Source organism: Corylus avellana, chromosome 2 (genome assembly GCF_965113065.1).
Source record: "Corylus avellana chromosome 2, dhCorAvel1.hap1.2, whole genome shotgun sequence".
NCBI classification, from domain to species: domain Eukaryota; kingdom Viridiplantae; phylum Streptophyta; class Magnoliopsida; order Fagales; family Betulaceae; genus Corylus; species Corylus avellana.
This window is the reverse complement of record NC_142491.1, coordinates 42,581,343-42,593,455: the sequence shown is the minus strand read 5'-3', so window position 1 is coordinate 42,593,455 and position 12,113 is coordinate 42,581,343. Positions and strand designations below refer to the sequence as shown.

Sequence of the window (12,113 nt, the reverse complement as noted above, 5' to 3'; positions counted from 1 at the left end):
GACGCAAATTTTTCTAAGTTTTTATTTTTTTAAGTACATTCCAACAACAAAAGCAAGCAGAAACAACAACAACAACAAAGCCAAACAACAAAGAAGAAGAAATTACAAGTAAAAGGGAGGTGGGTCTTTGCCACTACAAAAATAGGGATAAATGAGGAATTCAACTGGAGTAAGATCTAGCCACAGACCGGACCCAATATATCACATGATAGGCACAAAAGTTGGCACTTCTGTGAATCTTCCTAGCATTCCAAGAGGAAGATGTTGGGATGGAAGAGATAGGGTTTGAGATAAGATAGGCAATTTTCCAGTCTTGCACAATAGAAGGATGTTGGAGAGCCATAACCACCACTTGAAAATCACCTTCCAAAGGAAATTTTCTACGTTTTCAAAGGACATAAATTTCTTTCAACCTACTTTAGTAGTGACAAGTGTCATCTCTCACTTTTTTTTTAATATATATAAGTCATTTATTGTCATTTTACTAACCAAAGAACCTAAACATTAATTTTTTAGAAATCCAAAGATGTTGAATGACTTATCACTTATTGAAATAAATTGTGTTAATGATATAAATCCTTTAGAATAAATGTTAATTTTGTATTCCCTAAATCAAGGGATTTAGATAATATTTGTTAATCCTGAAATATATTTATATTTCAAATATTTCAAATCAAAGCTCTATAAATAGAGTTGTGTACTCAGATAATCTGTGTGTCTTTCTCTCTTTCCTTTATTTCATATTATTTTGTTTTATATTTATCTTATTATATGATTTTATATGGTATCAGAGCTAGAAGAAGTTCTCTTCATGAAACGCAGGCTAGGCAAAAAAAAAGAAGAAAAAGCCCAAAGAGGCAGATGTTTTGGCTCTTGTGACCCATTTCAAGCCCATATTTGGCTCATTCCGGCCAAAAGTTGCCGATGTCAAAATTCCGGTAACCAATGCCGGCCAAAAAGTTGCCATGTTCAAATCCCGACTACAGTCGCCGAAGTTCAACTTCAAGAACAGCCGATATTTCAAATCAGGCGCCATCAACTCCAGCCATATGTGGACAGTTCATCTTGCGGGGCATGTTAAGGATATAAATCCTTTAGAATAAATGTTGATTTTGTATTCCCTAAATCAAAGGATTTAGATAATATTTCTGATTTAAGGGATATCTTTGTATTTCAAATATTTCAAACCACATGTAAACCTGTATAAATAGAGCTGTGTATTCAGATCTTATAATCAATTAAATATGTAGCTTATTAAGGCTTTGATGTATGGATGTAGGCTATATGCCGAACTACTTTAATCTATGTGTTTTTTAATGTGTGGATGTAGACTATATACCGAACTACCTTAATTTGTGTGTCTTTTAATGTGTGGATGTAGACTATATACCGAACTACCTTAATTTGTGTGTCTTTCTCTCTTTCCTTTATTTCATATTATTCTGCTTTGTATTTATCTTATTATATGATTCTATAGATTTTAGAAAATTTTCTCCTAATTGATTTGAAGGAGATGTGCTTTTTTGATTTGTTCAAAATTTAAGAGGCGGTCCATCTTATCCCATTGTAGGCACAAAAAAAAATGTGTTTTATAAGGAAGCATTCAATGGTCTTTAACGCATGCCTCATTAGCAGAACCAAAAATAAATAAAGAGGGTCCATTACAGAAACATGGTGGGTGGATGGACTCACAAAAAGTAGCTGTCACCTTCCCTTTTGTTGCTCAATCATTTTTATTTCCCTTTTTAAATAATGAAAAAAAAAAAAATTCTTAACGTATCATGAATGATTGAGTATAAAAAAAGGCGAGGAACATTGTGTGTGTCGCTCAATCGATTGGACAAAGGGAAGGGGAAGGATTCAGAGAAGTAATTTTATGGTTAAGATTTAAGGTTAGGGGGGTATTTGTTCGGTCAATGTCGGTAAGGACATTTTTGCTTATCCATTCCTAAAAGTCGGTTAAGTCCATTAATTAACTGACTTCATATCGACAAGAAATAATTTCGACTTTTTCCGTTATTCAGATAGTCGGTTAATTGTCGGTTACAAGTTTTTATGTTAAGATTTATTAACTTCTTTATAACTATAAAATTAGTAAATGATATGCTTTATAATTTTATTATTATTATTATTATTTTTTTAAAAAAAGAAGTAAATCCATAGAACATGAAATAAAAGGACAATCACACGTCAGCTTTGACAAAACAATAAGGAAACCTTTTTGAAATGAGATTCTATATTTCATTACTCAATAAAAGCTTACTCCGCAACTAAAACATCTGTTACACGTTCTGGATAAGATTCCCTCTACATTTGATCCTCACCTAGTGTTATTGCCAGCTTCACGAGGCGGTGGGCTGCTTCATTCGCAGTTCTTTTAACATGTTGGATTTTTCAACTCTGTATACTATGGAGGAGGGTTTTCCCATCATTTACCATAGCTCCATAGCTGTGCCAACATGTCACAGTTCTACTCAAGGCTTTAACAACTTCCAACGAGTCGCCCTTCAAATAACCTTACGTAGGAAACCTACCAAATAAACTTCAAACGCTGAAACAATATTTTTATTCCGTCCACCGAACGTTGAAAGTCGATTGTCGGTCAATAACGGTTTGATGACAGTCGTATTTATTAAATGACACTATCTGCATTCTACACCGTATATATAACATTATTAAATTCTTTCATTTCACAATTTTGCTTGAAATGAACGAATGGTATTGCATTTTTGTCAAGAAAAAGTATTTAATGCTTTTTAACATATGTCGAATCAAAAAATAAATAACATGGTCCCAATAGGCATACGCCTAAAAAAAAGAGATACTCGATAAGAAAACTTGTAGATTTATTTATGTCGTGTCTCAATCCCAATAGGCTGCCTTCATTCTTAGAGATTCAATGTTATATTTTTTTTAAATTGTTTCACATGGGAATTTGTTTTGGATGGTGATTTTTTTTTAAAAAAAAAAAAGTGTTTGAATTTTACATAAAATTAAAAATAATTTTGAATGGCTTATGTTTTGGGTTATTTGATAATATCTTTGTTTTGAAAAAATAAAATAAAAGTGAAAAGAAGAATAGTTTAACAATTAAAGCCAATTGTTTAATTGAAAATAATGAACCTGCAAGCCTTCTTGCTTACATTTCATTTTCTTTTGCACATTTCATTTTCTTTTGCAGGCCCTTGAACATTTAAGTTACGCGTGGAAAAATATTTTTGTCCAAAACATTTTACTAAGTTTATTACGCGCACAGAAAATTAATTAATTAATTTTTAATATTTTTTTTATATATATATATATATATTTTTTTTTTCATTAAATCATATTAAACTATAAATTACAAATATGTCATGACCAAGTCTTAGAAGTGACCGAACCGAGTCCCACAAGGACCTCACTGCGACTCACCCGAGACCCGACCGAACCCCGCCTAGACCCTATCAGGACCCCGTCGGGATCAGCCCGAGACCCTAGCAAGACCCGCCCAACAGCCCAAGACCCGATAGGGACATTTTTGTAATTTAGTGTTTAATATAATTTTGCATACACACCAAATACCGGAAAGTGTTTTCCGACGACCAGGACTCGCCTGATTTTCCGTATATGCCAAATACCGGAAAATGTTTTCTAAGAAATCATTTTCAAGAAAAATGTTTTCCGCTAAAAATATTTTTCGACGAGTCCCGGTCAAGTCCCGGTGGGGTCCCGGGCAGGTCTCTGTCAAGTCTTTGGTAGGTCCCAGGCAGGTCCGGTCGGGTCCCGGTTAGGTCCCGGCGGGGTCTCGGTCAAGTCCTGGGTAGGTCCTGGCGGGTAGGGATGTCAACCCGGTCTCGATTCTCGGTTATTGGATAAAACCTAGAACCGGAACCGAGGTACCCCAGTTATTGATTTTGGGAAATCGAAACCGGGTAACCGGTTCCCGGTGTCCCAGTTAACTGGCCAGTTCCAGTTTGTACCAAGTTATCTGGACCAAGTAACTAGTTTTTAAGAAAAATTATATTTTGGACTTATTCAACACCCAACTCAAAACGGCTCATTGGACAAGTTAACTTGAATTTAGAAGAAATGATATGCCTTCTTTTGATAGAAAAGCAAGCTTAGAGGGTTCCATTTTTTAAGTAAAAAGGATATGCCTCCTTTTTAAGGCTTTTCGTCGTCTGTTTTACTGATGTCAATCCCACATCTACTCGTTGCATCTTTCCCAGCCCTTGGCCTCAACCCTTCACATGGACCGCTGATAAAGCCACTACTGAACTTGTTTTTTGTTATATGTTTGACTTCTGTTTTTCTTTTTTCTTCTTTTTTTCTGAGTCCAGGACTCCAGGGTCTAGCACATTGGACATGATGCTTTCCTGCTCTATATCATCCTCTGATGAACAAACTTCATAGCCAAGTAGGTTTTCAGTAGCTTTAACCTCTATATCATCCTTGGGTTTAGGGGTGGCCCACACCCATGGGGTGGCTCGTGGTGTTTTGGGGTGGCCAGGGATGGCTTTTGGACACCCCTTCAATTTTTATTTTTATTTTTATTTTTTTAATTTTTATTTAATTTTTTAAATTGAATTAATAAAAATTTATTATGCCGACAATATAACAGCAGTTAAAAAAATTTGACCGTAGGAATTTTCTTGGCATTTTGACCCAGGGAGTAAATTGTCAAAAAAAAAAAAAAAATTGGCGTGTTAACCTAAGGACTTTAAATATATTTACCCTTATCTAAAGTCACTCAACCACTCACGTTTTCTCCAGTATGGGTCCCTCTTGGAATAGGGGTGTCAAGGCGGTTACAGTTAGTAATTATTGTCAGGGTGATGGTGGGCCACAGCCAATTGGGCTAGGCTCTGATATCATATTAGAAATGGGTCTTATGCCTAACTCAACCCAAAAGCTAGCTCAAGAGTTGAGGTTTCCCCTCACCCTTATAAATGACCAATTTCCTTAATACCCAGGCAATGTGGGACTTCCAACTGCCAATAACAGCTAACCGTAACCGTCTTAGCGGTTAGTAGATTTCACTAACCGCAACCACTAATCGCCGGTTAGCGGTTAGTGAAATAGATAATCGCCCGGTAACCGCTTTTTCAAAATTGAACTTTTTTTTGGGTTTCTTGGGCGTTTTTGAGCTTTCTTTAGGGCTTTTTGGGCTTCTTTTTTTTGGGCTTTTTGGGCGTTTTTTGGCTCTCTTTTTTTACCCTCTTTACATTTACTTGTACTTTAAAAAAATTTCCTTAAATATTAAATCATAACCGGTTAACTTTTTTTTTTAAAAAAAAAAAAAAAAAATTTAACACAACATATAAAAAAAAAGTTCAGTATTCAGACAACTATCACAACATATAATGATAATACATTAATACTTAAATTGTGTTTATAAGTAACACGTTGGTCATTGTTTAATTCAATGTCAATTACTTAATTTGATATTATACAAATCATATCATCATTGTACATTAATAATATGATTCACTTGAAGTCTTGAATAAAGTATTTGAATTGTTATTAAATCATATGATGAAGTATTAATATTATACATTTATATTATTCATATGCATATGTAGACTTATATAGACTTATAACATATATAGACTTATAAGTTTATAATATACATTAGAAATAAGTCTCTAGATATTTAATTATTGTATTAGTATGAATTGGTATACTTATGAGTTATGTCATATTATATATGTATAATTTGTTATTATATAATCAAATGATTTAATGATCAATTGATCATGTGATATAATCATATAAATTATAGTGATAATTAATATATTAATACTCAAATTGTGATTTAATTATTTTTAAAAAAATTGTGATTTAATGATCAAGTGATTATATGATATAATCAAATAAATTATAGTGATAATATATTAATACTCAAATTGTGATTTAATTATTTAAAAAAAAATGTGATTTAAGAATCAAGTGATTATGTTATATGTATAAATATTTTTATAATTATAATTATAAAAATATATTATATAAAAAGGCGGTTAGCGGTTAGTGGTTACGATTAGTAAACCCAATAACCGCTAGGCGGTTATAGCGGTTAGGCGGTTAATACGGTTAAACGGTTAAACGGTTAGCAGTTAGTGGGCAGTTTTTAACCGCCCGCATTGATACCCCTATCTTGGAGTATATTAAAAATATGTGGGATTGGAGGGTTCCATTTTTTTTTCATATATATATATATATATATTATTATTATTATTATAAGCAGGTGCCAAAAACCGGAATCGGGGTACCCGGTTACTAGTTTCTTGTTTCCTGGTATTTTTTGACACCTCTACCGGCGGGGTCCCGGGCAAGTCCAGGTCAGGTCCCAAGTGGGTCCCAGTCAAATCCCGGGCAAGTCCTGATTAACTCCAGGGCGGGTCCTAGGTAGGCCCAAGTGGGTCCCGTTCAGGTTCGGTCAGAGCCTAGGTAGGTCCTGGCGGGGTCCTGGGCAAGTCCCAAGTGGGTCCCAACAAGGTCTTGGGCGGGTCATCGATTTGAGAATGAGATGCTCAAAGTCGAAAAAATGGTTTACGGTTTTGAAAATCATAAACCATTTTCTGAAATTTAAAGAAGAATTTTTGGTCAAAAGGAAAATATTTTCCGTTGACCACTATTTTACGTCGCAGTAAACACCATAAAATGCAAAAATTATTTTTTGAAAACCATTTTACATCGAAATAAATTGAGTAAAAGGGTCTCAAATGGATGAAGGGCTCAATTGTGCATGGTCCAGGCCATGTGACACTCTCGATCACGGGCTATACCCTTGTTGGTGTCCTTCAATGAGGCAAAGGCATGTCCTGTGTACTGTGTAGGGTAGTGGCTCAACGCTTATGCCACCCTACATGGTTGTTGAGGTGGTATGGGGGGATGATTCTTTTACTTTGCATCTCTCCTTGGTCCTTACCCTTTCGTTTGAGAGGCAGGCCGAGCTGTTGGTTGCCGTTATATTAGGCCCAAATACTTGGTCTAGATAGGAGCCTACGGCCCAAGCCCAGTACGCATGCAAGCCGAGTGCACGGACGAGTAGGGCAGCAAGTGAATCCCGGGTTGGCAAAGGTACATTGGAGGCAGAGGGAGTGGACGCACAATAGATTTGGCTTCCAAGTTGCAGGCAAAAAAAGAAAATAAGAAAGAAAAAAGAAAGAAGATTGAGGAGACTCAGCTGTTCCCTCCACTCCGGTCAACACTCGCTAGAAGGAATCAAGCACTCATAAAGAGGGTAAGAGAGACGAGAGCTCCCTAACTTATCTTTCATTAAAGTCGGATGAAGTTATTTAAGTTAATGAGCAACTTTCTGGAAAAAAAAAAAGGCTCATCATTCGATAGTAATTGGTACATTTTTTATTTGACGTGAACACATGATGCATGATATTTCTTTGAAGCCCCATGCATAATTCCCTTCAATCTGCTCTCTCTCTCCCTCTCCCCAAAGGGATAAACATAAAACACCTCTCAACCACACACAAACACAAACAGAAAGCCAGTGTTTCGCCACCTTACACGAGGCCAAGAGTTCACCATAAATGAAATAATCAGTGCTCTTACCATCTTAACACCTAACTTCCTCTGGTAGGTGCACATGGGGCCATTTCTGAGCAGTGCGAGAGTTTGCAGAGGCCATCCCCTTCCAGAAAAGATCAACCGTTTCCCACATTAATAAATGATCCATTTAGATCCTTACCCCCGTCTCAGCATGACAGCATGTTTGATGGGTCATAATATTTTCTCAAGAATGATGCACCAGTTTGATTTGTCATAAAATTGATCAACAATTACTGCATTGTCGATACCAGATGCTAACCTGCATAAAGGTATGATAAACGAGGAAGAAATATCATGCATCATGTGTACACATGCATGTCAAAGCATGAATGAATACATGGGAAAAAAAAGAAAAAGAAAAAAGAGAGATTATAGAATCAAACAAAAGCAAAATATTTAGTCTTTTTCAGAAATCTCGAAATAGAATTAACAAAAAAGCTGGAAAAACATGAAAGATTATGTCCAGTTGCATGCTTGAAAGTGGCGAAAGATCATCAAACGTTACTATGAATTTCCTGGGATTTGTTCAAAACCACTACCATCAATGGGCCTCTTTTCATTTGAGGACTTTCAATTGGCACAATAGGCACCCTCCTTGTGCTGTAAATGGTCTTAACTTGCATAAATATAAGAATTCAAATTATGCAACTGATACAGGGAAATCCTGACTTACATCCATATCCTATAAAAATCAACTCAATCTCCCCACACACTAAGACAAGTTAATAAAATTGGCTGATATTGCTACACATTAAATACGTTTATTACTGAAGTCACCTATATGCATGTCCTCTTGGGCTGATCCTCATGTATCTTGCCTTCTTCACTCTCCCAAAGCATCTCAGTGTTATCCAATATATTCATGCATGCTATACATTTAAATCCAGTATGGTGCAGATGATACATTGATGTCAGAGATCTATATTATGGTTGGATCGAAATCGAGTCCTAGTGGGCACATATTCTAAGCCAGCTAGCTTACATATAAGACAATTCGAGCAAGAGGAAACGATAGACCTCTTGCTCGATAGACCAGAATTTCCTTTTAAGCTATTCACAACCAATTATTAGAAAATCACACATTCACAAGTAGTTATACAATCAACGATTAATAAAAAGTAAAAATAAAAATCCACATGGAAACATATAAAAGAAAGTAATAAGTTACCTTTCAAGCTCGCCTTCACTGAAAACATGGTAATATCTGTTGTACACTACAGCACCCTTTTTATCATCTTTCTTTGCAAGACCATTTGCAAGAGCACAAGCAGAAGCACCACTTACTTCAGCACGATGATAAGGCAAGTGCCAAGGAACAAAATACTCTTGTTGATTCTTGGTATTCTTTTCATGCTTAAGGGACAGTGAATCATATTTACTTTCAGAGGTTAGATGTGGAGTTTCATGCATCTTCTCCATGGAATCTTCTATATGGTCTCTCGAACCATTATCCTCATTTTCAGGGATGCTTTCTAATGGCAAGGATGACGGACTACGAGCAAGAGGACTACCTGGTCCTATCCACTCTTCAACATACTTTTCTGAAAGTGGAGTCCACTTGGCAAGCAATGATCTATCCTCTTGTTCTACAGCCCAAACTGTTATCAGAACTAGGCCACCCTTTTTGACAACTCTAACTAATTCTTCAATTGCTCTTTTTCTCCTAATCTCTGTACTTAGATGATGTAATACGGCAATAGAGATCGCTGCATCACCAAAATCAGTTCTATATGGAAGATTTATAGCATCTGCAACCAGAACCTCATGCCCTCTATCAGCACAGATTTTGATAAGGGGGGCACTTATATCACATCCTATGAAAAAGCAATCAGGATTCAAACCCAAGTACTTACCATTGCCACATCCCGCATCCAGGACGAGAGATCCTGAAGGCAAAGATGATAAAAAGGTAGCAACTTTTGGCCACTTAGCAAACCGGGTGGAACTGAAATGAGGAGCAATAGCATCATAAACATGATGGACATACTTCTTTTCAATTTCAGGGGTGGATTGTACACTAAAGAATGACTTTCCCATGTTCTCACTATCTGATACAGATTGAGGGATTTCAGATTGTCCATCAGATACAAGAGTACATAAACCAGAGGCACCTTTTATGTTGACTTCTCTCATAGTGCTGAAAATTCCTGACTGACGGAGACTATGAGCTATAGTGAGCACACTACAGGCGTGCTGGGATTGATAGAAGCATCTAATTACTCTTAGAACATTATAAAGCATCCACCTGAAAATTTAAATGTAATCAGAAATGACCCTGCAGGATATCAAGGATAATAAGTTAACAAATTCTGACATTCATGTCATAAGTCCAAGAGATGAAGTTTCAAGGACCCATCATAAAAGACCAAGGATAATAAGTTAAAAATGTATGACATTCATGTCACGAATCTGAAGAGATGAGGTTTGAGACCTACTATACAGATGATAGAAGCAATGTAATGGTGTATGTTGAAACAAGATTTGGAAGATAAAAAGAATCAGAAAGGTTCCATAATAATTCTATCCCCGACAAACAGTTTTTGAATTCTGTGATATAAATCAAACGCAAAAATAGATAACTAGGAAAATTAGGGAAAAACAGAAAAATCATAATAGAAGCTGCTAACGATAGCGTTCTTATTCTTAAGTAAGCAACACTGCAACTAGGTCAGGAGGGGAGAAAAGGCACAAATTGGTTAGCACCTCAACTGCCCCTAAGTTGTTTTTTGATAAGTATGATTGTCATTTCTCAATTATATTTTTATCAGGCATAATATGAGTAATCTTTCCTCCCAGCAACCAGGGACCTAAAATCTATCAGGAAAGCAACTCATGTGATTTTGTAAGAAAGTAACCAAGTACTACACAGTTGTCAAGTTTACATGGGGAAATCAGTGATAAATGATTTTGGTAACTTGAAGTGTGAATGCTAAGGTTAAACCAACTTTTCATGAGACATGAAGATGCCAATACATTTGTAAGTGATGCCCGACTCTATGCATCTTTCCGGTGGATTTCAGTCTTCAATCCTGAAACCCCATGCTCTATGAATATCAAGCATTATTACCCATGCTGCCATGAAGACTGAAATGCGGGTTATAGTTGAGGAAGTATTTTGCTAAATTCCCCTGATTTCATATTATTCTTTAAGGAGTACCATATAGATTTATTTTGCTAAATCAGATAAGCTGGCCAAAATTGGTCCTTGTCTGATTTCAATCTCAAAATTTCACTATCAAATAAGTAATTGTATTAATTAAGTGCAGGTTTTCATTTTTTTTCTCAGATGATAAACATTTTTTTTTTAAAAAAAACAGAGTAAGATTCAGAACTGTTATCCAAACTTCCTTTTAGCAAAGCCTCTCAGCTAATCATCCTATATTTTATTCTCCTTATTGAGGCCCAATGATACACGCGCATTTTCACTTCAGATAATCACTTAGGGTTAAAAATTAGTGATATTTCATGCGGAAGAATGTATTTTCTTCGGTTGAGCTAACACAGGCTTCAGCAATACAATCTAACCTGGGGCTTTCACAAATATGTAAATCAAGGAAAATATACAGCGTTGAGAAAATTCGAAATAATCAATCAACTATATATATATATATATAGAGGGAGAGATGTGAGAAACTGACCTGATTGAAAAAATTCGAACTTGGTGAGGAACAGAGGGTTAGGGTTTTGAGCGTGTTAGATAGAGATTTTGTTATGCAGAAGTCCTAAGACGAGGAGAGGTGTATGTTAAATAATATGAGCTTCTCCTTGGTGCCCGTCCGATAAGCGTTTAAATAATATAAAGGTGAAAGTCCACTTAACCCCCTCAAACTACCACTCAATTGACAATGTCCCCCCAAACTTTCAATTGTGACAATATCCCCCCAAACTACCAAAAATTGTCAATGTTCCCCCAATGACCAAATTACCCTTAGTAAAATTAAAAAAAGAAAAGAAAAAAAAAAAACTAAAACTTCTAGAAAAAACCTAAAACTAACAAAAAAGAAAAGAAAAAAAAATCCAAACGATGGCCAATTTTTTTTTTTTTTTTTTTAAAAAAAAATCAATTTTATAAGAAAAAAATTAAAAAAATTTCGATTTTTTTTTTTTATAAAAATTGAAAATTTTCGTTTTTTTTTTTTTTTTTTAATTTTTGTTTTATAATTTTATTTAAATAAAAATTTACGTTTAAAAAAATAAAATTTTCGTTTAATAAAATGAAATTTTTTGTTTTTTAAAACTAAATAAAAAAATTAGTTTTTTTTAAGATTAAAAATTTCCGTTTAAAAAAAAATTAAAAAATTTTGTTTAAAAAAAATTGTTTTTTTTTTAAATATTATCTTTCAATTAAAATTTTTCGTTTTTAAAAAATCAATTTTTTTTTGACTTTATAGGGGTATTTTTGTCTTATTGAGAAATTTATAGGGGCATTTTTGTCCTATGGCTAGTCTTGGGGGGGACATTGACAATGTTTTGATAGTTTGAGAAGGACATTGTCACAATTGAAAGTTTGGGGGAGATATTATCAATTGGGTGGTAGTTTGAGGGGGGTATGTGGACTTTACCCTAAT

General features: G+C 35.0%; 1 protein-coding gene across 2 annotated transcripts; it reads right to left on the bottom strand.

The window, feature by feature from the left end:
- Positions 1 to 7,317: 7,317 nt before the first annotated feature.
- On the bottom strand, positions 7,318 to 11,292 carry LOC132185089 (S-adenosyl-L-methionine-dependent methyltransferases superfamily protein). 2 transcript variants are annotated; one of them, XM_059598918.2, is made up of 3 exons: positions 11,184 to 11,292; positions 8,714 to 9,820; positions 7,318 to 7,804 (listed from the first exon to the last, which is right to left on the bottom strand). In XM_059598918.2, the coding sequence occupies exons 2-3, from the start codon at positions 9,784 to 9,786 to the stop codon at positions 7,717 to 7,719; spliced, it is 1,161 nt and encodes a 386-aa protein (XP_059454901.1). In that variant the 5' UTR covers positions 9,787 to 9,820; positions 11,184 to 11,292; the 3' UTR covers positions 7,318 to 7,716. The 2 variants fall into 2 exon arrangements, with proteins under 2 accessions (XP_059454901.1, XP_059454894.1); XM_059598911.2 differs by having other exon boundaries at positions 8,714 to 9,790.
- Between the last annotated feature and the right edge of the window lie 821 nt (positions 11,293 to 12,113).

Bases quoted from the DNA above. Each gene is read 5' to 3' on its own strand.
- LOC132185089 (XM_059598918.2), bottom strand. From the start codon at position 9,786: ATGCTTTATAATGTTCTAAGAGTAATTAGATGCTTCTATCAATCCCAG. The intron at 7,805-8,713 runs GTAACTTATTAC...ACCTTTATGCAG, and splicing joins AGTGAAGGCGAGCTTGAAAG to GTTAGCATCTGGTATCGACA.